The following is a 24058-nucleotide window of genomic DNA, read 5'->3' as shown; positions in this document are numbered from 1 at the left end:
AGATCACGAAAGTAAAACTCTCCACGACACGTGATCAGTAAGATCAAATGTTGAGTGCATCCAATACTGATACAAACTAACTTGTCCACAGTTCTGCAGAGGATATATAGAATCCAACATAGAAAGAAAAGATATCCTAACATCAACGAAACAAACGAAAAGACTCAATATCGATACAAATTAACTTGTCTACAGTACTGCAGAGGATATCTGTTTAGTCCTGCTCCATTTGTGCAGAACTTCGCCAGAAACATCATAGAACATAACATCAACTTCAGTTTGAGTAATTTGGACCGACATGAAACCTTGCCCGTCATAATAGAACTTCATTTCCTTCGGATCCCACCAGGCCACGTCGCCCCTCCATGCCTTTGACCCACCACCACTTGTCAAGAATTGAAGCGGGCTGCAACATTCAGTTAAAGCTTCAGTTGCGCATTTATGCCTACCTCCCTTTTCTTTTCGTTGTTTCTGTACCGTGAGTCACTTTTACACATTCTTTAAGGGAATGTTCTGGCTGTCAACTTTAGGATTTACATTTGAGAATCTTATTTCTTAAATTTAAATCCTGGTTGGATTTAGGAATGAGAAGCAGACTATTTTTTATTTTGTAATCCAAGAGTCATCGGAAATATCCATGTATAAATATAAAAAAACCTAATAAAGAATTTACCTTTCACTGCTGCTTATGTGTTCCAAGCAATGGTCATGTCCATTTATATAAAGATCGACATTATTTGCCTGAAAATTAAAAGATTGGACGCTCAATAAAAGTTATCACGTGACTAATTAACTTCAGTTTGCTCAAAGAAAAGCTATCTAATTGTTTCCATAAATTAACACCTTTAATTTAATTTATGTAAATAATTACCTGGAGGATCGGGAGGAGTTGTAAATTGAGCTCGACGGTGTTACCATGTTGTCCGGCACTCTTAATTGTATGGTGACCAACTACAATCTTCCATTTTGCAACGGATTCTTTCAGTGCCATGTCCAAATCCTACGACACGATTACATATTTTCCAAACAGTTATTATTTTGTTAATCATGAAGCTAATTGATTGCTCGAATTGTTACCTCCAAGACATTTGAAAGGTAACTCTTCCTCGGTAATATGCCACTCCAATCATACACATGGTCCTTTGGCTCGAGGAAGTATTTGTCGACGAAAGGAGTTGTGTCCACGAAGAAAAACTCAGCTATTTCTGCAGCAAGAAGTTTTTAAAATTGTTAAGATTATAATGTGAGTTTTAATTCCAGAAAATGGAAGATTGAAGGGAGAGAATTACCTGTGTTGACGATAAATGATCTTAGGCAAAGCCATTTGCTATCCATTTCTCTAAGGACTGGACTCAATTGTGCCTCGACATCACCCCTGTAGTCATGGTTTCCCAGAACTGCAGCATACAATACAGCAGAGCAGAAATTACGGTTTAACCTTTTTCATATCTACTATTCAATTAAAATAATAGTGGTTTAGATTCGAGATCATCAAACTATAAGGCGCCAGAGCTCAAGGGTCAGAGGAGTGGAACGTCATCAAAGCATGCGGATAGAGCTGAGGAGTTTAGTCTTGCTGAACTTGACTGCTACTAACACGATGCTCAAAGCAAAAATTATTCACTGAATCATAGTCGATATCTAGAGATATTTACCATTGTACCATTGCTTTTGCAGGCTAGGAGCTGTATAAATTCTCGTAAATGACTCATAAAAAGCTGGATCATCCACGCCGTTTAATCCACCTTCGTAGAAATTATCTCCAGTTGAGATTATAAAATCAATGTCCAATTTCTCTCCCATTATTCCCATCTGAAGATAACAAAAGGTGATGGCTAAATGAATAAATTAACTGAAATGATTTGATGGGGGATTTCATATAATATAATAGATATCGAAGACATTTTTTTCTAATATTATCTTGGACATTTATAAGAGAAGACAGCGCAATCAATACAGAGTTTGAACTAGGCAAGCAAAAGATATATATGCTCAAAGTATCTTACCACAAGGCCAAGCAATCACAACCTATCAGATTTAGGGTTACGGTGGTATTTTTTATGATTATTTTTTATTTTTTTTTTATTTTAAAATATAATAAAATAATATTTTTTTTATCTTTTAAAATTTATTTTTAATATCAATATATCTAAATAATCTTAAAATATTAAAAAAATAATTTAAAATAAAAATATAATATAATATTTTAAAAATACTTTTAAAACATAAAAATAAATAAACTTTTATATTTTACTATATTTTTCATTAAAAAAAATATATTTAGCAATGCTCTACTTCGTTCCTTACAATTTAAATCATGGAGTTTGTAAAGTTACAATGTCGATGGTGTCCACGTTTATGCTAACCAATATACCCTTATAATTTTTTCCTAGGTTTTTTTTTAAGTATAATTTTTACTAAATTATTAATTTATAATTTTTTATCCCGATTTCATATCGTGACTTGTTGGTTCTTTAAGTTATTTAAAAATGGTTCGAGTTTTTTTTTTGGTATTTTTATTTTTTAAAATTTGTATTTTTATTTTTAACATTAAATTAGTAGATATTAAACATTATAATTTTTTTTAGTTTATATTTTTACAAATTGTTTCAGTTTCATATCCTAAACCGTGTTATAATTAATTTAATTCAAGCTATTGCAGATTATCATCACTTAAAGAATTGTTTTTTAGCATTGAATAAGATTGGGCTCTGCCTTTCACATAACACGTGCTATCTATCTAGATAAAACTAAAAGCTGTCAATCTCAGTCGTACTTTGCGCTTGTACCTATATTAACCCAGACAAAGTCAGGCGCGCGCGTGTATATATGTATATATATATATATATATATATTGGAAGCTTGCAGGCCAATAATAGTGGTCCCAACTGTTATACGTGGGCTCTCCTAATATGTTATCCAGTGGGATGGTATATGGAATCCACAAGGAATAATACTCCAAGGAAGAGGTAAGAGAACAAGAGCGAAAGGTCATTAACGACAACGCGTCATCCTGTAATTGGAGGGACGCCCTTAAAAAAATGCCGAGGGAATATCCTAACGTAAACGTCTTGGTTTCGGTACCAACTACCAAGGCTCGGAAGAATTCCCCCCAGAGAGGTCATGCACCAGTTCATCACTAGCTTTATATATATTTGTTTACTCTAACTAGCTAGGGTAAGCTTTATTGGCTTTTATTTATTACTATTCTTCTATTACTGCTCTCTCATGCTCTTTCTGAAAACACAATTGATATTACTAATACTATGGTCGAAATGAGAGGAGGATCGATGTGATATATACTGATGTATATGATGTGTTATAAGACTAGAATCTCCCGATTAAAAATTACAAGATAAAAAATGATACTCTTATATAAGGTTGTTTATCGACGTCGGTCAATCTGTTTAAAATCAAAGCATTGATTTTTGCATCTGCTAAAAAAAAGAAGAAGAAAAGAAAAGAAAAGAAAGGAAGAAAAGAAAAGGAAAAGAAGAAGCAATATTGATGTTTCTGAGAAAAGACCATATAAAAGAACATGTTAATGAATAAGGGTGACGTGAATTCATCATTTTCTATATATCTACTTGTATGATACTGCAGGATGTATAAATATGTAAGAAGAGGAGATTGTATGTAATTGTGACCTGAAGAGCAACTTCGGTCTGGTTATATGCTCCTCTTCTTCCCCAGTCTCCAACAACCAGAAGGCTTAGAGATCCATCGGCTTTGGCAGCATGTTCGAATCGCTGAAGCTCAGCTGCAGAGAGAACAGCAGTGAAACCTAAAAGAACAGTGGGTATGAGACTCAGAAGCATAAGACCAGACATGGCATGCAGTACTGGGAGCGAAGGTGAGAACAAAGGGGAGAGAAACAGAGTGTATGCTTTTGTTGAAGGCATGGAACCTTTCCTCCGTAGACTTATATGCTTAATTCAAGTGGGGGCATTTGAATATAAAATTGAAGTTATACAAACATGCAGATCTCCCCAAATTAAACAAATAACAATTTAACACATAGCAAATTATTAAGAATTCTTTGTATGGTTCTTGTTAATTTTATATTTTTATATATAAAAATGTTAAAGCATCCATATTATAAAATTATTTCAGGGTCTCATCTAATAATTATTTAATTCTTGACAATAAAAATCTATTAATAAATTTATTTCTTTTTTCATGAAATATATTTTAACCAAAAACTTTCATTCTCAAACCTTTAATTCTATAAAAGTTCAATTGCTTATACATTTTCCAAATTACCTGAAAAATGTAATAATCAATTAATTTTTTCTTTTTTCATGGAAAGAAATCTAAAAGCTTGAAGAAAATTTACTACCTCAATAAAAAAAAGGATATTGCATTAAAAAGATATAATAGATTATATATTATTCCAAGAAAGGTTCTATTTATCTTAAATATATAATATTATCAAATTATTTATAAATACAAAAACAAATTATGACATCTGGGTCTAGGAATCGTATAACTGGTTTCTAAAAAGATTTATGAGGTAAGAATTGTATATACACTAAAAAAAAAGTGCAATTTTGGAAGGAGAATATTGTTGCATGTTTTTTTTTAATGAAAACAATGATTGTTTCAATGAAAGTGTAAATTAATTTAATAATTGAGGTTATATATAGTTGTGAAAGAATGAGGGAGAGCTTGATAATGTAACATGTTAGAGGGTAATTTTACATAAAAAAAACTGATTTTTTTTAATAAAAAAACTCAAATATAAAATTAATTGATTAATGAGTTAACCAAATGTATCCTCGCTCGATATGCTATTGTTATTGATACTTCTTGAATTTAATTTTTTATTTTTATCTCCATGCAATTTTTTTCTTGACATTCTTAAATCACTTGAATGGCATCAACTTTAATATGATGGTTGGTCAATAAATTTGGCTTAATTTAAGGGAATTAAATATCAAATTAATTAATTATGGATACTTACGGAGTGCTTGGTCTTTAATGGATAAGCATACCTGTATTGGCAGCGTTAATTAAAATTGATGTTATTATACTAATTTCTAATGCTAAGATTTATTTATTAGGGATATTAAGCATGTTGTTAATATATATTATGTTGATAACAAAAAAGGCTCAGCACGTAAAGGATTTTTAAACTTGATAACGAGTTATTTTTAATTTGAAAAAATTAATACATAAAGGATTTTTTAGGAATATTATTTGTCTTCTTAGCAATTGGAGCGGGGCCCATTTGGGAGATTTCATTGGGAATGATGGCGGTTTGCTGGGACCCGCTTTGAAACCAAAAGCTTGATCCTATCCAATCACTAGCTGGCTTTCCAGAGTGGCATCCAACAAGTTTGCCTGTGCAATCATTTTGACCCATCACATGCAAAACGGCTATGAGCACTCACGTTCAGCAAGGTCCATTCATTAATATAACAATTAAGGATCTCTCGTCTTACGTAATGGTAATATCGGTTTTTTTGTTTTTTTTTCTTACTTTGCATTTTTTTCTAGAATGAACTCTCTCGTAATTTTGTTTGAAGACATCATACATAATTATTACATTTATCTTTTTATATATATATATATATAATCTCTGTTTTACATTGTATTTTTTAGGTTTAAATTATTTTTTTAGTGTTTTTACATCATTTTGATGTAAAAAATAACATTTTAAAAGTAAAAAAAAAATACTATTTTAATGTATTTTCAAATGAAAAATAATTTTAAAAGTATATTTTAACATTTTTTTAAAAAAAACCAATTTTTTTTTCTATTCCTTTTTTGGTTCAAATTTGAAACTAGCTATTAACTTACTGCGTATGGTAGAATAAAAAAAAAAGAGACCTGAATTCTTTTCTTACTAGATATATCATGTTTAGAGGGTTTTAATATATATATAAAAATACAATTTCATTGATACTAATGACAGTACGTTACTATTACAATTTTCATAAGATTAAAAAAAAATAAAGATGAAAATTGAACTCAATCAAAATAAAAACAGGTCTAAAATCAAAGCAATAGCTATTGAGATTTTGATTAGTTTCTCGTCATCTCTAATTCAAAAGAATTTCAATGAGTTTTCTAAGTTTTTTCTATGTTCGCAGTGAGAGATATTTTTCAAAGTGTTTTAATTTCATAAACCTCTTGCTGTAATTTGAAGAGTTATAATATTAATCTTCTTTTCTTAATCTACTAGGATTATTAATTATGAGCATAATATAATAAAAGGCAGAAAGTTTTGTGCAAGTGACTCTTGATTATGTAAAGCTTTTTCGCAAGGTAGAGATCTGGAAACAGTTTCACGATGTTGAAAGGCTTACAAGAGAAGATCGAAGGACGAATTCAGAATCTTTTTGTCAGGGAGATGAAAATAAGCACCAATTCAAAATCTTTCTTCACCTCCATTCATTTGATGGAGTTCTCGTTTTCATTATGTTGCAAGTAGCAAACAATTCGAGGCAGACTACAAGACAGGGGATAGGGTTGGTTTTCAGTGTGCCACTGGTTGGTTGAAGATCTTACATAATAACTATAAAACTGAAGATGGGCACTGCTTGTTCTTGTCACATGGAAAGCTTGTTTGCATTATTAGGGGACAATGCAGTATGGAAGTTGCAATCTGACAAGAGTGGACACTTGTCATTTCGCATTCAGTACTGTTAAAGGAGTTAGACTGCCGAGCTCTGGCTTATATATCACAGCTACTTTGTCGTCTCTCTTCCTGGGCATGGAAATTCTTGAGCTTCCTGACTCTCATTTCATTAATCTCAACGCACCAAGGTTAATTATCTCCAGCCCATGTATCAAAGCTGGAGTTCATTTTATATATCTTGCTTAGAGGAATCAAATAATGATGCAAACTACTCAATCTAAATACGTAATTCTTTGATATAAATTGCAAATTAATTAATGCTGTGATTTTTTCAACTCTTTTGTGTATCTCTACACGCATACGCATGAGCACCCACATGCATGCATGCATGCATATATATATATATATATATATATATATATATATTCATGTTTGTCTCTTCTCTCCCTCAATCTCTTTTGAGAGAAATTTATTCTGGAATTGGGATTTGCAATAGACACAAGAAAGAAATATTCCACCTAACGTAGACTCAACACAACACTTGTTCTATTCAATTAACTCTCTTAAGAGTTATCATCTGATAGTTTCATTTTCTTTACAAATGTGTGTCTGATAAGGAAAAAAACAAATCTACTTGCTGATTACCACCATTGCTTTCCTTGTTAACAAAAAGAACGAGAAACTAAAATTGGTGCCAAAGTTCAATCGCCGCCTAGGTGCCACAAGAAACATGAAATTATTACTCTCCCCCTCACTTACACATTCATCATTGACTCTAGATTCCAAAAATCCTGTCAAGCCACTTTTTTTTTTCCTGATAGGAAACATACACATATATATTCAATACTATTCTAGAGCGAGAATACTATAGAATCAATAATGTGAGTGTGTATCCACTAAAATAAATGTTGCGAATTCGTTGCCATCTGATCTATCCAGAGGATAAAATTATTTCCTTGAAGGTGGCATTTTCTTGCACCATACCGGCTGTTTCCTATCCAAAATCTAGAGTACAGCTTTCCCTCTATGAGTATCCATCGGCACCCACCATATCCACAAAATATATAAATATACAATGATGTTCCTAATTAAATATTATACAATACAGAGAATGACAGCTAAGAAATTGAATGCTTGAAGTGTTGTTGTCTTCTGCACCGCAGAATTACGAGAAATCCCTGACATGTATGTTTGGTCCTTTTCGCCTTCCAAACAGACTAATCATTACAAATCCACAACATTTTGCAATCAATTAAGTGTGATACAAATGGACTCGCCCTCCAAAAGGGAGCGCATATTTGTTGATAAAACGAGGGAAAGACAACTAATTATTAAAATGGTATGTAAGAAACTGTAGTTAATTTTGTTATCACATAAAATTTACTTTGGACTACTGTGTGAATTATTTTAGCCAAAAAAATCTAACCTGCAGCATTCGATCTTGGCTTACAAAATTACTCTTCAAGTAGAACGCATCAGATTGTCCACTTCCACTTTTATATACGTGCATGGCTGAAGCTCTTACTAGTGACCTGTAGTTGCTGATATAATTGAAATACAGTGCTTAAATAAATTTTCTGTAAAAACTTCTCCAGTTTGAGGAAGAAGCCATTTCAAGCAATTGCGTTGCTATTACTATTAGTTCCTGTGTTTTGCCATCGTCAGCCGCAACTGCACCAACTTCGGAAGCAATTATGCAAAACCCTTATCCTCCAGCAACTTCGATTGTCTGAGAGGCATTTTCATCCAGACAAAATAGTATGAGAGAAAATATAAATATGAAAAAGCATATAGGAAAATACCCCAGCTATGCGAGGATTAATGAATCAATCATCCCTTGATTTTAAAATGGCTCTTATAAAAATTGCCATTATCATACAAACTATGCATCAGCTCCCGTTATACCAATTTTTACAGCCATTTTAATGGTGATCGGTATAAATAACATTAAACCGCGTGTCATAAACAAAGTAGCAATTTTTGAACTACTACCATCAAAAAATTATATTGAAGGCACTTGGTAAATAGAATTTTCCCATTACAATTAGACATACCTTCCATTGGAGCATCTTCCCACTTGACAGCTGGAAGATAATTCGAAAGGCCATTGGAGATGGATGTCTGAGACAACTCTGTTGTTTCTTAGCAGATTCTTCTGCTTGTCTTTGTTTTTGAAGCAGAGCAGCATAATAAGATTTAGCATACTACTCCTGTCATATAATTTGGAAAGAAAAAACTGTGTTAAATTAAAAGCAGGTACATGAAACCATAGAAGTAAAAACCATGTATGAAAAATCTAAATACACAAGCACATCACATCATTCCAGAGAACTCTATGCTGGTCATCGTTCTCTTGAGCAGACTTCTTTTCATCTGAGAATTTTACAGCTGCTGAACTGCTATCAATCTTAGCCTCCTGGTGGACCTCTCCACGTTGATCCTTTGTAAGGTTCATTCCCTTCTTGACCATCCATGGTAGTAAGACTTTTAGACCCGTACTTACAGTTTCATATTTGATATCCTCTTTGTTTCAGCGCCAGGAAAGGCAACTTCGACCTGTCAAAATTAGTCATAGATAGCTCATGAATGATCCAAGCCTTGCAAATGACCAATGCTAGAAGAAACTTGTATATGCCCTCAGTTTGTAACAAAGTTTGAAAAACTTTATCCAGAAAGCATTCTATGATAGAATGAAAATGTTCAAACTTCATCCAGAAAGCATACTATGATGTTCAAACTTCATCTAGAAAGCATACCATGATAAAATGAAAATGTTCATTAAACCAAATGAATGAGCAAAAATTTAAGAAAAATCATACAATAAGGGAACACTTACAGAACTAAATCCCAGAGAAAGAAAAGAACCCCTGTAAGAAAATGAAACATTGAAAAGCATCAGATAACAGAAGAAGTTCATTACTTCAGGCACTACCATTTGCCAGATTTTCCATAAAACCTTTCTCATAAGGATCCAGAAGACCAAACCATTACAGAGAGGAAAAGAATTCTTCATAGAGAAGAGATGGGGTTTTTTTATTTTTTATTTTTATGAAAAAGAAGATGTTATTAGGAATAAGTAATGCACACAAGATTATTGGAGAATAAGACATCCTCCAGTCCAAGAAACAGATTAAAACACAAAATCAATATAAAAGGTAAATAAAGGAGGCAGTGTTAGCCATATACAAATTAAAGAAATCAATGGGCAGAAATTCGAATCACTGACAAGACCGATTAATAATGTTAAGACAAACAAAAAGCCCACAGAGATGCATAAGAGGATTTATCAATTTCAAATGCTCCTGATACAGTTCTGGAAAGAGGCAGCAGAAAACATCCTCCAGTATTGTTTTTGCTAGTGCACAATCCGCACCTCATGAAGTTGTGAATCCTATCACAATTTTTGGTTTCATTAAGCTCGAGCTTGATCTTATCGCTCCAAGACTGTGAATTGTCAAAATGGGAGCACCGTGTAGGTTCAATTGTATTCTTATCACCAAAAAGGAAAGGGCATGTAAGAATGTGTTTTCATGGAGAGTTCCAAAAACTGACAGCTGTTATTCCCAGTGATATTTCTCAGATTTATACAAGTCTGCACATGCCAGTAACCTTGTCACATTTTCCTCACAGTACTTGAAGGGACCCTTAAAAAGAACGTGCAAAGGAAGGTTGAAGGCAAGTTTGATATTGGTAAAAATTGTAACTTATCAGAGAATAGAATCAAAGAGTTGCCACTTTACTAATATATGACCATGCATAAATGAAAACACAACCCAACCTCGAACAAACATCACATACGAAATACAACGGGAAGAGATACGAGCAGTAAGTGTTTCAATAAACCCTCGTTGATCAACATCTGTCCAATTGTTCATTAAAAACTGAACAATGCATAGAAAAAAAAAATTCCATCCTGTAAGATTTTAATTGAGGGCAAAAACAAAATCAAAGTGACCTTGAAAACCAAAGCTTGGAATAAGCACCCTAGTGTTCCTATTGCCACACATAGAAAAATATACCAAGCATTGAAATTGAAGAGTAGGCAATCCATTACACACTCCCAAGGTAATCCTAGTCTTCCATGTTAGTTGTGTGAAGCCAGCTGCATTGTTAGCAAAGTCAACAATGTTAGGCACCAAATTGGTGCTGCAAATTCAACAATGTTGGGCATCAATTCGGTGCCACTTGCAGCACCAATTGGTGCCTCTTTGTCCTTTGCTTGGATCCTTGCCTATAAATAGGCAGTGCATCCAAGCTTATTTTGCACATCACAAGAGAGGAAGAGAAGAGTGAGAGAGGGAAAGTAATCCCACAAAAGTGAGGTATTTGTGAGAAAGTAAGTGAGGTGTTTTCTCCTATTAATAGAGAGATTTCAGTTGTTCTCCTATTAGTAGAGAGAGGTTGTATTTCTCACATTACTTAGTAAAATCCTTCTATACTTGCCCATGGACGTAGCCAAATTGGATGAACCACGTAAATTCTTGTGTGTCTGATTTCTCGTTTTATCCTATTCTTTACCTTTTATCTTGTCGGGTTTGCATACCAGTATCCTAACAAGTTGAAAACATACAAAAGGAAATGCATTGCACACTCCTGGAAGTACACACAATTGAACTCAAATGCTAGCTAATAAACCAGTATAAATTGTATAAAACATATGAAAGGAAATTAAAGGAACATATCTCCAATGCAACTTTCAAAAGCATACTAAACATAGATCTTATCATTCAAAGTTTGTGATCCTGAAAACCAAAGCTTAGAATAAGCACCCTAGTGTTTCCTATTGCCGCACAGAAAAAATATAAGAAGCACTGAAATTGGAGTGTAGGAAATACATTACATCCTCCCAAGGTAATCCTAGTCTTACACGTTAGTTGAAAACCCAATGATCGTGGAAAACATGCAAAACAAAAGACTAATGAGAAATTCTTGATCCAAATGCGAAATAAAAGTTAAAGATGTTTTGTCCATTCATGTAGTAAAGTGATCGGCTACGGAGCATCTACCCAAAGTGGAAATAAAAGAAGCAGCCCAGGCAATGCCAAGTTAATGAATTCCTTTAGAAATTGAAAAGCACCGAATCTATTTTCCATTCGAAAACTAAAGAAGTCCAGGGAGCTTCAAACGAACAGAATCTTAAAGTCAAACCCTGCCTCCACTCAAGTAGTAGAAGCCGTGTATAAGCAGATAGAGAGACTGCAGCTTCCAAAGCATCAAGTAAAAAAGACCGTTGTTCAAACTCATGCACCTAAAATTCTAAAGCAGGACAGAAAGACACAAGCAGATAAAGTAAAAGAGCAGGTGATGAATGAAACACTCCCAAGGAATTGCAGTCTGTAAACGTTCCTTGATGAGAGCCCCTAGGAAAAGGAATTGAGAGGAACATAATCTATTGCGTAGATCGAGAAAACCCGATTGTAGACCTAGTTTTCACCCATCACTTAAACCCTAACCTAATTAGAGAAAAGAAAAAAGAAATGCAAGGAGAGGAAACGGTTACCAGAACCTGAAACCGAACGGAACACGGAGAGGGGCTGTGCTCGACGCTTTGCAGTGAAGGAATTGGAGAATGAGAGGATATTTATTTATAACTAACGACTGGTAGATCAATGGCTGAGATTAATGTTTCTTGTTCAGCAACTACGGTCAAGATTTATTCTCATTTTAAACTCGGTTCTGACTTGCTTTTGTTTTATGCTTTCTATCGGTTACCTTTTAAGTTTGACGTGTCAGCCGAGTCAGATTTTAAAAGCAAATACTCAAGTGTTTATTTGACACTTGCACACTTAAAATATAATAGAATTGCCCTTAAGAATTATAAAAATCCAGAAGGCCTGGCGCGGTGCTCGCCTGGGCCTCTCTTCCTCGGGCCAAGTACATCGGCCCAATATCTTAGGTCTAAGAGGCTATTTCTATGATTTTTTTATTGAGATGCCCTGTAAATAAAATACTAAGATATTATTTTATTTTTTTATTGAGATTTTTTTTTGAAATCATGATAGTTTTTTTATAAAACAGTGAAATTTTAATATTTTTATTAAAATAATAAAAAATATTATTAATAAGGTAATGGAGTTTGGATTGAAAGAATAAGTTTTCCTCCTTATTTCAAATGATTGAGATTTTTAATAAATTGTTTTTTAACTATCACCACCTTTTATTAAAAAAAAACATTTGCTTATAAAAATAATTTCGTTAATTTTTTTAAAAAACAGAGCTTTTCTATGGTGATAATAATTATGTTTTACCTTGATATGCAAAGTTTTTAAAATGATTTGCTTATTGATGTTGGATATGAATAACATATCTATTTTCTTAGTTTTTTTTATTATTATTGTAAATTTTTGTTTGATTTTTTCAAATTTATTGTTTTAGTGTTTTTTTCATGTAGTTGTTTAAAAATATCCATTCTCAAATTTTAAATTTTCATGATCAAAATAATAATAAGTATATGCTTAAAATACAATGTTTGAGCAAAAAAAACAAGTTTTTTTTAATAAGAAAAAAAATGTGTTAATGCAAAAATTAGGTTGTTAATTAATTTATCTTTTTCCTTTGTAGTTCAAAACATTATAGTTTTACTAAATTTATTATTATTATTATTATTATTATTATTATTATTATTTATTTAATGATCTATTTTGTTAAGAAAACAAAAACCTTTTTGTTGTCGGAATAAAGAAAAATTACATGAGTAAAAAATGACAATTTTAATTAAAAGAAAACACATTTTCCCTTTTATTTGTCTATTATATAAATATTTATTTTTATTATTTTATAATTAAATAAAAAATAAAGTAAAAAAATAAAATTATTAATATTGATAAGATTCATAATACAGATCACAAATTAAATTAAATAACTCAAATTAACTCATGTTAATTCAAAATATTGTCGTTATAAATTTTTATAAAGATATGTTAGATCATTGTCTTTTCTAAGAATTTTACAAAAAAAAGTTAATTTTTTTTTTAATTATTAATACACTTATTAAATCAATTAAATCACACCAGTTAAACCACACTTCATATGATTCAAAACCTAGTCTAAGCTAGAGGCCAGGTTGACTGCCACCATATTAACCTCTTAGGCAGAGAAGTTACTCGTGACAACACGTAGGGCAATTGACTAGTTAAATTCTAAAACAGGAAGCTAGTGTTTATAGCAAAAGCAATTTTGTCCCTAGATTATTCATTTTACTTGGTTATTTTTACTCTGATCTTGTTTAAAAAATTAAATATTATGCTTGAAAATTTTATTTTTTATATTTAACTTAGAAATTCTTATAATAACTCCATAATTATTTATTAAGATTTTTTAAAAATATTTTGTAATAAAATTTTGAATAAAAAGGTTTTTTTTGTAGTGATTTTATTTGACAAAATTTTATATTGCTTGTTCTTATTTTTTATTTTTGTGTTATTTCTGTTTGTCTCATAACTTTTTTTAAAATAAATAAATAGAAAGCTATAGAAAAATGCAATAATTATGAAGAATTCAAGTATGTTTGGTATTATGATAGCTTTTGTAGTTATAGTTTGAAAAAAATTATTTTATAAAAAACACTTTTAGTTAAGGTTGGTTTGGTAAAATATGTGTTTGGTTAAAACTGTGGTTAAAATTGAGGTTAAACAAAAAGTTATTTAATGTGTTTGGTTAATAATGTTTTTCAAATTAAGGTTATAAAATAACTAAAAAAGATATATATTTATATTGATGGTTTTTAATTTAAATATTGTAGATTTAATTACTGTTATTACATCATAAAATAAATAATACTTTATATAAAATATTTTTTATTGTTCCATTAAACTATCTGTAATTCCATCACGTATAAAATTTATCCGACAAGGACTATAGTTTCTATGGTTTCCTAAGCGTGTAACAACATAAAATAAAATATCATCGGAATAAAATTGAGATTGTGATCAAATTTTACAAATGCTACATCATCATGCAATCTCCTTTTAACATAACTATATAGTGTTATTAATTAATGTTAAACATTAGTTTTTTTTTAATAAAACACAATATTTGAGAATTTGTTTTTGAATTTTTTTTATTTTACTGGGTCGGACCGGTTCAATGCATTTAAGTTTAGGTCAAATCTGGTTCGGCCATGAACAGTGAAGACACTCTCCACTGTTTACATGCACATGCAACGTGAATAGTGGAGAGTGAATCCATTATTCACGTTGCATGTGCATGTGACAGTGGAGAGTGTCTCCAGACAAAGAAAAAGGGAAAGGGAAAGAGCAGCATGGTGGTGATAGACTGAGAAACGATGGAAATAACGAAGATTGATCACTCTCAATTATTCACATGAAACGTGAACAGTGGAGATTGAATTAATTTACTCTTCACTGTTCATTTTGCAGAATAGTGGAGAGTGTCTCCAAACAAAGGAGAAGGGGAAGAAAAAGGAGAAGAACAGCGCGGCGGTGATAGACTGAGGGATGATGAAAATGGTGGAGGGCGGTGGTGAAAGGGAGCTGCTCTCCACTAATAAATGACAATCTTTTTTTTGTTTGCTCTTTTTCTTCTCTCTTTTTGGCCGCGCCCCTGTCCACAGTTTGCAACACACTTGAAGTTGCTTTTTGTTAACCTACGGTTTAAACACAAATAGTAATGGGTCTCACAAATAGAAAATTGTGTGATTTGTTTTTGTGGTCTGCTTCAAACCTAGAAGCAACCACAAAAACAAACACTCTTTAAATAGAAATTCAGAGCAGTGCAAAGTTCTGAAACTTCACAGACAATGTCCTTCGGTGATATTTTTGACATAGATCTTTTCGTTTCAATTTAGCATTACCCAACTGCAAGAAACTATCCCCATGCCATGTTCCCCACAATTTGGATGATCATGTTTTCGGAAGCCAGGCAGGTACAGGACATTAAAACAAGGCCAGGACAGAGAAGCGAGAGGTTTCAGACCTGAATAGCAACGTCAGACTGGTTTTAGAAGCCTCTTCTTACCCAGTCTCCTGCCACTAAAAGGGTAAGTGATCCGTCACCTTTAGCTTGGTGTTCAAACCTTTCAAGCTCTCTGCAAAGGTAGAAATGATCACCAAAAGATGTGCAAAACAATAGTGCCACACCCAATGCATGAAGCCTGTGCTCGTGATTGGAAGCCATGGCTATGTACAATCTGAGTTAAAAGAGACAAGGTTCCCGAAAAGACTTGGAAAGACAGAACTCTGCAATATATGCAACAAGTCCAACACACAGTTAAATAGCTTGAGGACACGCTTTATTTCTGACCTGGAGAATTAATAGCCGGAAGACCATGTTTCAAGGTTACAGAAGTGGATAGGCATCTCTGTGGAATATGTGGAGATATTTCGATCATTGTTTCTCTGCCACTAAATTCCTTTTTCACTCATTATTAAAAAGGAAAGAGGAAGAGGAAGGGAAAATACCAGAGCAGATTATTAATATTTTTTCTATCTGGGCTAAATTGAGGAAACCGACTTAACATTTATTGAGCAAGGATCTATTTCATTCGAGATGTATCCTCATAGTGCAAACAAAATTGTTGTTATGTCTTGCCTATTAGAAAGCTTAATACTTATTTAGGGTTATTTATTTTGGAGCTTTGACAGCCTAAATTATTGATTTTTAAAGTTCAAGACTCCAAATAAACTCTGAAAATTATCAAGTATAACAAGCCTTTCTTCTTCTGCTTGTTAGAGCAATCAATATAACTTGCTTGGTATTACGTTAATTAAAGTAAGATTCTTAAAGGGTTGTAAAACTAGTACCACTCAATTTACATCATAAACCTAGGCAATTTTTGCCATGGCTTGCTAGTCGAAGGTAACAAATGATTTTAATTTGGCTAACTCGTGCAAAAGAACCTGACAACGAATTCAGAATTTGGAAGATACGAATAATATCATCCAAAAATATTCAGCCTTGTTTGAAATTTAGCAGTTTCTCGGTATCCTAAATTCGTATCATGATTTCAGGAAGCTTGCTGAGTCCATGGATTATTTATCAAATTTATTCTGCAGGATTAATGTTCTCAGACAATATTGATACAGACAGCTAAATCAACATCAGACCCCATCCTTTTGTCAATTATAAGCAAACAACCAACCAACTACACAAATTAAAGATTTTGTGTGGTTGATGGAGAAATTTTATGATTGACAAGCCAGGAACAAGGGTGGATAAAAACCCACCATCCAGTTCTTTTCAACTTCACACTGCTTTCGGTTGGTATGTCGAATTCCAGAGTCGTTGTTCGATGTCAAGGAAACAGCTTGTCATGTTCTATATCATTCATATTCGGTATGTCAAACTACTAGTCAGGAATCCACACAGTAGATAACACAACTCCACGGAAGAGATCTAGAGCTATTACTTAGAGCCTAAGAGGGAAAGAAGGAAGGCCCTGTAGTGACCGGATGTCTCTGAATGAACAACTTCAGGTAATGGTCTTTTGTACTTCTTCAAGAACTCTTCCTCGATCTTCTGCAAATCAATCTCTGCCCTCGTAACCAGTATCCTGATTAGAGTACTATCGTCTGTACCCAAACCTTTCGTTGCCTTGCGCAACACCTGTAGAGCCATTCAATGATGAGACTAATTGTTGACAAATAAGGAGATTTCAATTGCTAACTACCAAAAACTTCAAACTGCGTTAATATATAGATTATAAATGAGAGAGGTTAATTAGTGTGATGATACCGTTGCATAGTGCTTTGTTGGATCAACAGCATATTGCAAAATTGTTAGAAGGGCATACTTGAAATTCCCTGATGCTTCTCTTTTAATTGTCTGCAGCAAGTTGAGCACGGTCATGAAGTGCCATAGGAAGAAGAAGTAAAAGTAGATAAATCACAACACAGTGCAGATGAAACTATACCTTTCTCAGTTCCTTTCCAAACATTTTATGGTAAACAGAAGCAAGGGCAATCAAATGTGCGGAGCTTCTTTCAGTGAAAATCTGAATGAAAGTGCTCTCATCCATTCCAGATTTCTTCACCCCAATTTTGTTGATAGCTTTAGCATCATCCTCTACCAACAAACTATCAATTTCTGGGCCATCGTACCGTGTTATTGCTATAAATGCGAGTAGCAACTATCAAGAGAAAAGAAGAGAGAATCAAACCACAATAAATTTTGAAAATTGAAATCCCAAAAAGGGTGTCTTTGAAGGAACTAGACGATACTTCATCTTCAACCTAAATATTAACCCACACACTTTACAGCCTATTTTTAAGACCAATCTCATGATTTCATTAACAGTGAAGTTGAAAGCCCTCAAGTCGTTTCAGACAACAGCAGATTCGAAAGAAATATATACAGCTTTCTTCTCGTTAATTGATGCTTTATCTGGACTTCTATTTCCTCATATATACTTTGCTGTCTGTTAATGACAACTATACCTAATCAGATAATTAAGTAGCCCTTTCAGGAGCCGCTCATAACCAATAAATTTAAAGATAGAACCTGATCAGAAGGTATAGTACTGGAGAATTTTATCAGGACAAAACAAACATCGAGCACGATATTTTCCAGGCCATCATTCAGGGAAGGTGCTCGTCAGAGCTATAAAAATCTTATGATGCACGATTAGAGAGAGAAAGAGGGAGGACCTAACCTTTTTATGATCATCGGATGTGTGACACCCAATGTCATACTCAAGTCGCGTGCCAAAAGTAGGAGTGTAAACTTGCTTAATCTGTCGAATCTGGGATGAAGTGCGGGTACATATGATTTCAGTGGCAGCTTTGACATCAAAAATAGGTCCTGTCAAAGCCTGTCTCAATGTTGTAACATCCCGTTCTATAGGACTTTTCATCCATAATAAAACTGCTTTCTGAAAATTTAAAATATAACAGGATCAGGACCTCATTCAATAGAACTGGCTAGCTTGGCCAGGCCGTAAGTACCTTGAGATGGCCGTGAAAGAATAATCGCAAAACTATGTGGATATAAATTAACTCCAAATTAAGTTTCTATCCTAGCTAGACGTACGTACCTTGAGATGGCCATGAAGCTCATGAGCTAATTGTTTTTTGAGGTCATCAGAGAACAAGGTCTCGTATTCTTGTTGAATGCTATCACGTTGAGACGCATTTCTAAGTGCAAGAATATTCACAACTACGGCAGCATCACAGCCTAATCCTGATTTTAAAGATAATAGAAGAGTCAATGCAATGCCATTAATTTTTCTAACATTTTAGGTGGAGATTAGAAGGAGAGATTAACAAAGATCAAGAAGCTAGCTAGCTAGCTATATATATATATGCCATGCAATAAAAATTGGGAAATTAATAAGAAATCAACAAAAAGTAAAGAAATATTACTACGTAGAGACCTTTGAAAGCACGGTTTAGTTGCTCGGCATCATCACGTGAAGATTTTTGCATTGAAGGTTTTGTGAAGGTTGACATCTCTCTTTTTCAAGAGCTTGTTCTTTGAATATCGAAACGATTGAGCAAACAATCTTTTTTTGTGTGGAAGAAGAATGCTGTCAAAATATATATATGGTAGAACAAAAGTCTGGTGAATAAGAATTTGAACGAAGAAATGAAGTTAGATCGCTTAATAAGAAGCAAATTAATAACTAGTCATTCCAGAAAAAGAGAAGCCAGCCAGGTAATTCTATCTGTCAACTAAATATTAAGGCAATTTAGGATTCTGGCATATATATCTACATTTAAATAACACAAAAGTATTCTTGGTTCGCAAAAAAAAGGAAAATGTATTCCTCGGGGAGGCCTAGAAATGGCAATAGATTGGGCGGTAGCATTTCCACCTTCTGGGTACCTGGACCTGACCAAGGTTTTTTTTTTTTTTCAAATAAAATATAAATTTAATAAATTATTAACTAGCCAGCGTTTCACATCCGTATCTTCAGCAACCAAATTCATTATAGACCACAAAAGTGATTGCCCTAATTTGTGTTTATGTTGTTTATTTTTTAATTTCAAAAAAATTTCTAAAAAAATTTAAATTTTTTTTTATTTTTTTAATATTTTTATATTATTTTGATGTGCGCTGATATTAAAATAAAAAATACTTTTTACATATTGAGAATTCAAGAGTTCTCTGGCCCCTCTTGAAATCTTATCCAGACGATCGATGCCGGATGTAAGAAATTAATCTTAAGGGAGTTTTGTCATCAAGCATCTATACTGTTGTGATCTTGGCAAATTAATATAAAACTACTGAGACCCCATATATATATATATATATATATGTGTGTGTGTGTGTGTGTGTGTGTGTGTGTGTGTGTGTGTGTGTGTGTGTGTGGAGAATATATTTGCTTTTCAGATGACTGGACCAAGAGTCACCGTCATCTCTAAAATATATCCTAACATGCATTCTATAATATTATTGCTTATTGTTCAACAACTATACAATCATATAGAATTGGCATGCATATATACGCCAAAAGACACCCATAATAATTTCTTTTAACCCACTTGGGATTTTAAACTCTATTTTCCTGAATCATGTCTGTGATTATATTATATATCCAAAATAATAAATAAAAAAAACAAATAATATATATCATGCCCACACCAGTTTATCCCTCGTGGACTGCTCTCTAGCTAGCTACTTGCTGTCATATGTTCTTTGTTTTACATTTTCAATCTTCTTTTCTTTAAAATTAGGTCTTAAATACATGGTTAATTAGATTAATTAGTGAATCAAATTTGATTCTTAGACTGCGCTAATCATTGGAGGTTGCTTCAGTATATTTTTCACGGAAAAAAATCTTCATATATAGTTGTAGACTAAACAGGCATTGGATGGATCATTTATAATCCAACGAAAATGAAAGGATGACTAGGACAATATCTGATCTCTAATACAATCACATGGAGATCTGAGAACAAACAGCACTGTACACTCATCAGCAGATTCAGAGCAACTAACAGAAGCTTCTAAATCCCTTTTCTCCTTTCTGTATTAGATAATATAATATAAATCACGTACTTTATGTGGGTGTATACATACATAAATATATGTGTGGTTACTGATTGATGTATCTTTTTTTATAATTTGAAGCTTGATCTGCTGTTACATAGATATTGATCGGATAATGGCATCTCATATTTGGTCGTTGTTTGATGATCAAACCTCTCTGAAAGGAAGAATTTTTGAAGCCCTTTTAATGTGCTTGAAACCTGAACTTCTGCAGTAAACATGGCCTTGACTGGTCTATGATCAGACAAGTTTGACTCGCCTCTAGTGTACAAATGTTGCTTTAGCCCCTCCCCGTGCCAAATAATCCGATCGCACCTATATTAAATAAGAATGGAAGGCAAAAACTCAAATTCATACGAGTTTTAGTTCCACCTAAGTATTTGTGAAACATGTATATAAATGAACTCTAAATCAGAAGATTAATTTGTTGATAATTAGTTCATTACCATGCAGGGGCACGCCACTTTCCACCTCTTTGGCCCTCAGCACATCCAAAATATATATTTGATTTCAGGCAATATTTGTAAGTGGGAGCAAATTTGATAAGTCCTTCATGCCAACCTTCAAATACTTGTCCATTTACGAGCCCCATCCTTAGCTTCATTAATTTCCGTGAAAACAAAAGATTTCAAGCCTTATATAACAACCTTTGATTTTTTTTAATGAAAATCGAAGAACTCTACCAGAGAATTAGAAAGGTAATACACAGCGGGTCATCAAGAGAATGGCAATATAGAAGCAAAAGCAGCAAAGATTGACTCTGAATATCTATACCTGATCATTGTCTAGCAATGCATTCCATTCTTTTCTATCCACCAATAATCGAGTTGTTGCTTCTGGTAGAGAAACTCTATAGTTCAAATCTCCAAGCAAAATTACCCGGCTGCGGAAATTCAATCAGGAAAATTTAGCTGACTCTCAAATATTACAATATTGATCCAATAAAGTAGCTTTTACAGTCTTGACGACAAATCTTAACTTCATTAGGAAGTCAACTTTGCTCTAAGAAAAGGCTTAATTACACACACACACACACACACACAAAAATAAATATATAGATGGTTAATTTACAAACGTATAAATCAATCCCCCGAGCGGTTTAGCTACCAGCTATAGGAAGCCCTCTTCCTTTCTTTCTTTGTTTTTTTTTTCAACTACCGAAAAATTTAAAATTAATACAGTATACGGAGAGCAATTTACATAATATATAATTAAAAAGTGATTTTATAATTTTTGAAGGCATGAAAATTAAGCCCATATATGATGCCGACAAATTCAAAGTTGGAAGATGGCAATATTTTGACTCTTGTTTTATTTTATTTTATTTTATTTTTATCATTGTCTCATTTTTTTGGTTAGTAGTGAGACCAACATCATTAATTATATAATTTGTCGAATAATTAAACATTGATTAAGAAGGTATAATATAAATTAACTATCAACATATGTATAACGAATTGGTTTGGACGGTTTCAAAAATCTAAAACCTAATTCACGTACTCATGATCTAGAATATTTCGCGGCAAATCAAGCGAAGGGCGTCTATGGAAGCTTGTTCGAGAAAATATTTCGGCTACGTCAGAATTTCTAAGCTTTTCATCTCCCTCTCTACCTCCTGAAGCTAGATGACTGCACACAAAGCAGAAGCTTGTTTCATGTAACCGAAATCTAACTGACACAGATCCCTGCGAGGTCAAGTTTTAGAGAGGAAAACGAAATATAAGAAGTTGCTCTAGAAAGTTGGGAATTGTATTAACACATGGTCAACTCTTGTAAGCATTGTTGCCGAAAAAATCAAATTAATGGGATCCTGTGATTTAGCTGATTAATGATAGATGTTGGCATTAAGTTACCTCAGTTAAAACCCAGTTAGAGAAGAAAATAATTGAAGAAAATAAACATGATTAAGATGTCTAAGTAGTACCTTGTTTCCTAGGCCCATGATGCCACAGCCTACACAAGAAATACTAGGATGCCGGAAGTAAGGACGGAGATCACTTCGAATCCAAACTGATATTAATATCCCGACCATTTGTTTACAAATGACACACCGGAAGTCTTCAGGAATGCTGCTTTCGAATACTGCCTTTTCATCTTCGATGAAAGAGGTTTTTTGTGTTCTTATACCTAGCTGCTTGTGGTTGTATTTCTGTTTTTCTAGGCAATACTGAATCTTCTTGTTCAATGCTTCTCTAATCAATGAATTCCATTTCATTGAGATCTTACTATTTTCAGAACCTAAAACATTTGATGCTCTTAGAGGCACAATCTCTTGAAACCTGTTAAAAGAATAATTAAAAAAAAAAAAAACTTGCGTAAGAAGAATATTATATATTAATGGAAACTACCGATTTGCTAAACTTCCTTGTCAAAACTCACACTACTTACCCAAAAACGTATATGTCGCAAATATTATTGGGAGTATCAAGCCAATCGGAAATATCCAAATCTTCCTGTGGTGCAATCCCGCCAACATTCCATGTGCTGACGAAAACACTTAATTTACAATCAAAGAAAAAAAAGGGTATAAGATTTAAGGATCAAATTAACTTTTTATATATATTAATTAGAAAATGATAGAGATTATAAGATGTCTGCTTAGTTACTTGTAGTCGTGGAAGTTGTCCTTGCGCTGATTGCGGATGGTGTTATCGCTCAACGATGGTTGCCCTAAGCTTGAAATATCCAGCAAGCTACAGGTTCTTGAGTCACCTGGAAAATCTGCCACAAAGTTGTTGTTGCTCAATCTCTTTCCAAGGATCTTGTTAGCTACTAATCTTGGCCACATGACCTGAAAACGTAAAGAGCTAAATAAATAAGTACACGAATGAAAACACACACGACGATTGTTTTTAGCGTAGGAAGACTACAATGGCGAAGGAGGGGTACAGAACCATCGTACTATCGTAATAAGTTGATGTTTGTGAGGGCTCACTTCTTGGGAGGGGGGGTGAAGAGAAGGAGAAGAGCGTGAGAAAGGGTTTGGACAGACAAGGCCAAAAGAGATAAAAAGAAAGTGCAGAGAGATAAATCATGCTGAGGGATGAAGAGAGAGACCTCTGCAAGTTGGCTAGGAAGCAGCAATTCCTCTGACGTGAGTCGTGATGCGCCTGGCTTCAATTTTGTTTGCTTAATTACTTTGATAACTTGATTTCCTCAATTAACAATCATGTAATTCAGAAAGAGAGAAACGGAAACAGAGAGAGAGAGAGGAAAACATTGGTCTTCTTGCAGGGATTAAATTTCCAGTTTAATGGGTTGATTTTGATTTGAAAGATATCTTGAGTTTTCTCACTGATTAGTTAAAGAACCTATGGTGGTGCAAGTGGGTGTGGGTCCATGAACAAAAATACTTAAAATTTTATGAATAATTACTGTAAACTTTTGATGACATGGCAATTGGGATATTGTCAATTGAATACTATTTGTCGGACCAATTTGTATTTTAAAATAACTTTCCAGGTTATCATAGCCACGTTAGCAACACGGTTCCAACTGGGAGAGGCATGTTTGCTCTCTTGGCCAATA

General features: G+C 33.3%; 3 protein-coding genes and 1 long non-coding RNA gene across 6 annotated transcripts; all 4 read right to left on the bottom strand.

The window, feature by feature from the left end:
* Positions 1–38: 38 nt before the first annotated feature.
* LOC133704833 (purple acid phosphatase 4-like) lies at positions 39–3925 on the bottom strand. Its single transcript, XM_062129851.1, has 7 exons — positions 3648–3925; positions 1656–1812; positions 1290–1397; positions 1078–1205; positions 872–1000; positions 674–741; positions 39–406 (listed from the first exon to the last, which is right to left on the bottom strand). The coding sequence occupies exons 1-7, from the start codon at positions 3900–3902 to the stop codon at positions 190–192; spliced, it is 1062 nt and encodes a 353-aa protein (XP_061985835.1). The 5' UTR covers positions 3903–3925; the 3' UTR covers positions 39–189.
* Positions 3926–7635: 3710 nt separating this feature from the next.
* On the bottom strand, positions 7636–10246 carry LOC133704128 (uncharacterized). 3 transcript variants are annotated; one of them, XR_009843999.1, is made up of 4 exons: positions 9957–10246; positions 8901–9139; positions 8638–8793; positions 7636–8312 (listed from the first exon to the last, which is right to left on the bottom strand). It is a non-coding gene; the product is annotated as an uncharacterized LOC133704128 (long non-coding RNA). The 3 variants fall into 3 exon arrangements; XR_009843997.1 differs by having other exon boundaries at positions 8638–9139; XR_009843998.1 differs by lacking the exon at positions 9957–10246 and adding an exon at positions 9420–9950 and having other exon boundaries at positions 8638–9139.
* A 6314-nt stretch (positions 10247–16560) lies between these two features.
* Positions 16561–19268, bottom strand: LOC133704238 (annexin D5). The gene is made up of 6 exons (XM_062129015.1): positions 18912–19268; positions 18573–18718; positions 18192–18410; positions 17454–17669; positions 17276–17365; positions 16561–17146 (listed from the first exon to the last, which is right to left on the bottom strand). Exons 1-6 carry the CDS (start codon positions 18985–18987, stop codon positions 16946–16948), a joined length of 948 nt encoding a protein of 315 aa, XP_061984999.1. The 5' UTR covers positions 18988–19268; the 3' UTR covers positions 16561–16945.
* A 1118-nt stretch (positions 19269–20386) lies between these two features.
* Positions 20387–23779, bottom strand: LOC133704083 (type IV inositol polyphosphate 5-phosphatase 9-like). The gene is made up of 8 exons (XM_062128824.1): positions 23588–23779; positions 23137–23321; positions 22919–23026; positions 22455–22809; positions 22031–22215; positions 21305–21413; positions 20977–21128; positions 20387–20845 (listed from the first exon to the last, which is right to left on the bottom strand). The coding sequence occupies exons 2-8, from the start codon at positions 23316–23318 to the stop codon at positions 20599–20601; spliced, it is 1338 nt and encodes a 445-aa protein (XP_061984808.1). The 5' UTR covers positions 23319–23321; positions 23588–23779; the 3' UTR covers positions 20387–20598.
* Positions 23780–24058: the final 279 nt, after the last annotated feature.

The sequence above is a fragment of the Populus nigra genome, chromosome 10, assembly GCF_951802175.1.
Source record: "Populus nigra chromosome 10, ddPopNigr1.1, whole genome shotgun sequence".
Classification (NCBI taxonomy): Eukaryota; Viridiplantae; Streptophyta; class Magnoliopsida; order Malpighiales; family Salicaceae; genus Populus; species Populus nigra.
Note: the sequence above shows the minus strand (reverse complement) of the source record. Positions and strands in the feature narration are given on the sequence as shown.

Coding starts and splice junctions, on each gene's coding strand:
- LOC133704833 (XM_062129851.1), bottom strand. CDS start 3,902: ATGCCTTCAACAAAAGCATACACTCTGTTTCTCTCCCCTTTGTTCTCA. Junction 1,001..1,077: donor ACCTTTCAAATGTCTTGGAG/GTAACAATTCGA, acceptor ATCGTGTCGTAG/GATTTGGACATGGCACTGAA. Junction 742..871: donor AACTCCTCCCGATCCTCCAG/GTAATTATTTAC, acceptor TTTAATTTTCAG/GCAAATAATGTCGATCTTTA.
- LOC133704238 (XM_062129015.1), bottom strand. CDS start 18,987: ATGTCAACCTTCACAAAACCTTCAATGCAAAAATCTTCACGTGATGAT. Junction 18,411..18,572: donor AGCTTCATGGCCATCTCAAG/GTACGTACGTCT, acceptor TTAAATTTTCAG/AAAGCAGTTTTATTATGGAT. Junction 17,147..17,275: donor CAACAAAGCACTATGCAACG/GTATCATCACAC, acceptor ATGGCTCTACAG/GTGTTGCGCAAGGCAACGAA.
- LOC133704083 (XM_062128824.1), bottom strand. CDS start 23,318: ATGTGGCCAAGATTAGTAGCTAACAAGATCCTTGGAAAGAGATTGAGC. Junction 22,216..22,454: donor TCATGGGCCTAGGAAACAAG/GTACTACTTAGA, acceptor TTGACCTCGCAG/GGATCTGTGTCAGTTAGATT. Junction 21,414..22,030: donor CGAAATATTCTAGATCATGA/GTACGTGAATTA, acceptor GAATTTCCGCAG/CCGGGTAATTTTGCTTGGAG.